Consider the following 5,323-nt stretch of genomic DNA (forward strand, 5'->3'; position numbering starts at 1 on the left):
TTGTGCATCCCTGATTCAAGTCTCTGCCTTCAAATCATTAGGGAACTGCATGGTGAAGGGCATGTCGGCCGAGATCGCACTTTACATTTGGTACAATCATCTTATTTTTGGCCTACAATGCACAAGGAGGTGGATAGATATGTTATACGGTGTCGAATCTCTAAGGTGTCAAAGGGCACATCTACCAATGCAGGACTCTATATGCCTTTGCCTGTTCCATCACAACCTTGGGTAGACATCAGTATGGATTTTGTGTTGGGTTTACCACGTACTCAACGGGGAAATGATTCAATATTTGTGGTTGTTGATTGTTTTTCTAAGATGGTGCACTTTATTCCATGAAAAAGACGACGGATGCAGTTAATGTGGCCCAGTTATTCTTTCGAGACGTCTACCGTTTGCATGGATTACCGTCTTTTATTGTATCAGATCGAGACACTAGGTTTTTGAGTCATTTTTGGCGCAGCCTATGGAAAATGGTGAACACTCAGCTCAATTTTAGTAGTGCATATCATCCTCAAACGGATGGCCAAACAGAGGTTGTCAATCGATCCCTTGGTAATATTTTGCGGTGTTTAGTGGGTGATCATGTGAAGTCCTGGGATCAGAAGCTTTGTCAAGCTGAGTTTGCTCATAATCATGCTATCAACCGAAGTACTGGATATATAGTCCATTCCAGGTGGTCTATTCTGTTCAGCCACGGGGACTACTTGATTTGATGTCACTGCCTGTTTCTAGGGTTGTTCCAAAGAAAGTGTAGGATTTTGTTGGAGGACTACATGATGTTCATAGGGCTGTTCATGACAACTTGGTCCGAGCTAACTCCAAGTACAAGCAAGATGCAGATAAAAAACGCAGACAAGTTGATTTTGAAGTAGGTGACTTTGTTTGGGCTGTTTTGACTAAAGATCGTTTTTCGGTTGGTGAGTACAACAAGCTATCAGCTAAGAATATTGGACCAGTGGAGATTGTGGAGAAGATTAATTCCAATGCTTACCATCTACAGTTGCCAAGCCACATTCGTTGTTCCGATGTATTCAATGTAAAGCATTTGCTTCCTTATTATGGGGATTCTTCTGATGATGACCATGGTGCACATTCGAGGTCGAATTTTGTCTACCCGGGAGGGGATGATGCGGGCCATAGTGTGGAGGATCGGGCCCTAGCGTTCCTAGAGGCCCACGATCATGTGACTAAAGGGGCTTCACGAAAATGGCCATAACTTTGGCTACGAATCTCCGTTTCGGGCCTACGACCAGTCAAATCGAAGCTTGGAGCAAGGAGCACGTCTAGATAAGTACCCAAAGGGGACTTACCCATTTTTGAGTCCAGAAATCGCTTTCTAAATGGAGTTATGAGCAATTTTGTTATTTTTCCTTAATTTTTGGGTTTTGTTTTTGGGTTTGTATTTGGCCCATGGACTTTTAGGGTTTCATTTTAATTTCTGCTTCTTATTTAACTGTTTTTGATGTAATTTGGATGGTCAATCATCAATTTTATGAACTTTCGATTTTCTCCCAAATTCTGTGTGTTAACCCAGATTTTGAAGCCAATCCCACGGTATTCGTAGAATCAACGTGGTTTTGAAGAGATTGTCCTGGCTATTCTTTTAGAATCAACAGGTTCATTCTTGGTTATCTTTGTGTTGTTTTTTTTGCGCTGCATTAGTTGGTATCAAAGCCGAATTCCTGGTTCAAAATGCCTCCGAGGAGAAACAGGACGCCCGCTAATGTTCATGAGCAAGAACTAGAAGAACGTATTATGGTACGAATGGAGGAGAGGATGGATCAAATGGTTGACCAACTGACTGATAGGATGGTCGAACTGATGAATCGAGGAGGGCAAAGGTCTCGAACATATTCTCAAGTGGAAGATGGTGAATTTGGGAACCCGTTCGGCGGCAGTGACGGTTCATATTCTAAAGATGTTCTAGAAAGGTGGCCAAGGCGTGATCATAGAGGTGACAATAGGCGTTGGGAGACCGGAATGAGAATTGATATCCCAGAATTCGACAGGGTCAGTTTGAATCCAGAGGGGTACATCGACTGGTTGGCTACTGTTGAGGAAGTTTTTGAGTTCAAAGAAGTCCCTGAAAACAAAAGAGTGTCATTGATTGCTACCAGACCACGTGGTAGGGCATCTGCATGGTGGCAACAACTGAAACTGACACAAGACAGGCTCGGAAAGTCAAAGGTCGTGACTTGGAGGAAGATGAAGAAGTGTTTACGATCCAACTTCCTACCCCATAATTTTCAAAGGTTGATGTACCAACGGTTGCAAAATCTAAAGCAGGGAGCCAAATCAGTTGACGATTACACAACTGAGTTCTACCAATTGATTGCTGAAACGATATCCAGGAGACAGAGGAACAACTCGTTGCTCGATATATTGGGGGTCTACGGGTCCAAATCATGGACTCTGTAAATATGTTTGACCCGGTATCTATTTATGAAGGGCACCAACGGGCGTTGGCTTTTGAGACACAAAGTCGTCGGGTGGGCGGTTCGTCTTCAACTGCCAATATTGGAGGAAGTCCCGGGACGGGTGGTATGGTACCCCGTGTTGTGCCTAATCAACAAAGACCGACATCTAACAGTGTTGGACCAAATCCTAGGACAATTGTTAGTAACAGCTTGAAGTGTTTTAGTTGTGGGGAGACAGGTCACCGACAATCAGAGTGCAAGAAGGTTGGAAAACGTCATTTGTTTGCTGAGCAAGATGATTGGCAAAATGATGATGCCGGTGAAAATTATGAAGATCCCCCTGTGTATGACGAAGAGCATCAATGCGAGGAGGAAGTTGTAACTGGAGATGTGGGGGTAAATTTGGTGGTAAGGCGGTCTTGTTTTACACCAAAAGTTGTTGGTGATGATTGGCTCAAACACAACATCTTTCAGTCGACATGTACTATTTTGGGAAAGGTTTGTACTTTTGTTATTGATTCAGGAAGTTGTGATAACCTTATATCTGAAGAAGCTGTTCAAAAGTTGGCTTTGAAAATAGAAAATCGCCCTAAGCCTTACAAGCTACAGTGGCTTAAGAAGGGTGGCGAGGTCACTGTATCTAAACGAGCCCTTGTTCAATTTTCTATTGGTACCACATATAAAGATGATGTGTGGTGTGATGTGGTTGCTATGGATGCATGTCATTTGTTGTTGGGCAGACCTTGGGAGTATGATCGTAACATAGATCATAACAGGCGGACTAACACTTACAGTTTCTTGTTTGGTGGTGTGAAGATAACATTGGTTCCCAGTAAGCCAAATGAGCCAGTTCCGAGACCTTCAGGTACTCTACTAACCCTTAATCAGTTTGAGGACGAGTTGGAGGCAGAAGGTGAAATTTTTGTATTGCTCGGGAAGGAAGTCACTAAGGAGGTTGAAATTCTTGAGGCTATGGTTCCTCTGCTCAAGGAATTCGCTGATGTTTTCCCTAATGAATTACCTGATGGTTTACGACCTTTACGTGACGTCCAACATCATATTGATTTACAACCAGGAGCTCAGTTGCCTAATAGGCCACATTACAGAATGAGTCCCGGAGAGCTTGAGGAGTTGCGACGACAGGTGGAGGATTTGATTTCAAAAGGTCATGTTCGGGAGAGCATGAGCCCGTGTGTTGTTCCTGCTTGTTGACTCCTAAAAAGGATGGCACTTGGCGTATGTGTGTTGATAGTCGCGCCATCAATAAGATCACGGTGAGGTATAGATTTCCAATTCCTCGACTTGATGACCTACTTGACCAGATTAGCGGTGCCTCTATCTTTACGAAACTGGACTTGAAGAGCGGGTATTATCAGATTCGAATTAGGCCTGGGGATGAGTGGAAGACTGCCTTCAAGACTCGTGAAGGATTGTATGAGTGGTTGGTGATGCCTTTCGGTTTATCAAACGCTCCTAGTACATTTATGCGTGTGATGAACCAGTTGTTCAGGCCCTTTATTGGTAAATTTGTAGTCGTTTATTTTGATGACATACTTATTTACAGTGCTACTTTTGGTGAGCATGTCAACCATGTGAGGCAGGTTTTGACTGTACTTCGACAGGATAGTTTGTACGCAGCAATGAAGAAATGTGTGTTTATGGTTCCTAAAGTCTTGTTCTTGGGGTACGTTGTTTCTGGGGAAGGAATACAGGTGGACGAGTCTAAAGTAGCAGCTGTCAGACAATGGCCAAGTCCAACTACCATCACTGAAGTTCGAAGCTTTCATGGCCTTGCTTCATTCTATAGGAGGTTTATTCCAAACTTTAGTTCTATTATGGCACCTGTGACTGATTGTATGAAAGGGAAAACCTTTACTTGGACCGAAGCAGTAGAATCAGCTTTCCAATTAGTAACAGAGAAGCTTACTACATCATCGATTCTTGTATTGCCAGACTTTTCTCAAGTGTTTGAATTACACACGGATGCTTCCAAGGTTGGGATTGGAGCAGTTCTAAGTCAAGGAGGACGACCGGTTGCCTATTTTAGTGAGAAGTTGACGGGGCCAAAGCTGAGTTATAGCACTTATGATGTTGAGTTCTATGCAGTGGTCCAAGCTGTAAAGCATTGGCGCCATTATCTATTTCATAAGGAATTTGTTTTGTTCACAGATCATGATTCATTAAGACATATTCGTAGTCAAGATAAGGTATCACACAAACATGGGAGGTGGATGTCGTTTTTGGAAAAATTCACTTTCGTGGTTAAACACAAGTCTGGGATGTCAAATCGGGTGGCTGATGCATTGAGTCGAAGGAGTAATTTGCTAGTTTCCATGAGGGTTGGTGTGCCGGGGATGGATGTCCTTGTGGAGCAGCTAACGGTTGATCCTTATTTTTATGTTGTTCTGCAGGGTATACAATCTAGATAGATGTCTGATTTTCTACTGCATGAAGGTTTTCTTTTCAAAGACAATCAATTGTGCATCCCTGATTCAAGTCTCCGCCTTCAAATCATTAGGGAGCTGCATGGTGCAGGGCATGTCGGCCGAGATCGCACTTTACAGTTGGTACAATCATCTTATTTTTGGCCTACAATGCGCAAGGAGGTGGATAGATATGTTACACGGTGTCGAATTTGTAAGGTGTCAAAGGGCACATCTACCAATGCAGGACTCTATATGCCTTTGCCTGTTCCATCACAACCTTGGGTAGACATCAGTATGGATTTTGTGTTGGGTTTACCACGTACTCAACGGGGAAATGATTCAATATTTGTGGTTGTTGATCGTTTTTCTAAGATGGTGCACTTTATTCCATGAAAAAGACGACGGATGCAGTTAATGTGGCCCAGTTATTCTTTCGAGACGTCTACCGTTTGCATGGATTACCGTCTTTTATTG

General features: G+C 43.1%; 1 protein-coding gene across 1 annotated transcript; it reads left to right on the top strand.

Annotated features, from left to right (window-relative positions):
* The first annotated feature begins 2,426 nt into the window (after window positions 1-2,426).
* LOC145099161 (uncharacterized) lies at window positions 2,427-3,635 on the top strand. The gene has a single exon (XM_079036750.1). It carries the CDS (start codon window positions 2,427-2,429, stop codon window positions 3,633-3,635), a length of 1,209 nt encoding a protein of 402 aa, XP_078892876.1.
* Window positions 3,636-5,323: the final 1,688 nt, after the last annotated feature.

This window comes from Lactuca serriola, chromosome 4 (genome assembly GCF_051521515.1).
Source record: "Lactuca serriola cultivar US96UC23 chromosome 4, Lser_US96UC23_V15, whole genome shotgun sequence".
Taxonomy (NCBI): domain Eukaryota; kingdom Viridiplantae; phylum Streptophyta; class Magnoliopsida; order Asterales; family Asteraceae; genus Lactuca; species Lactuca serriola.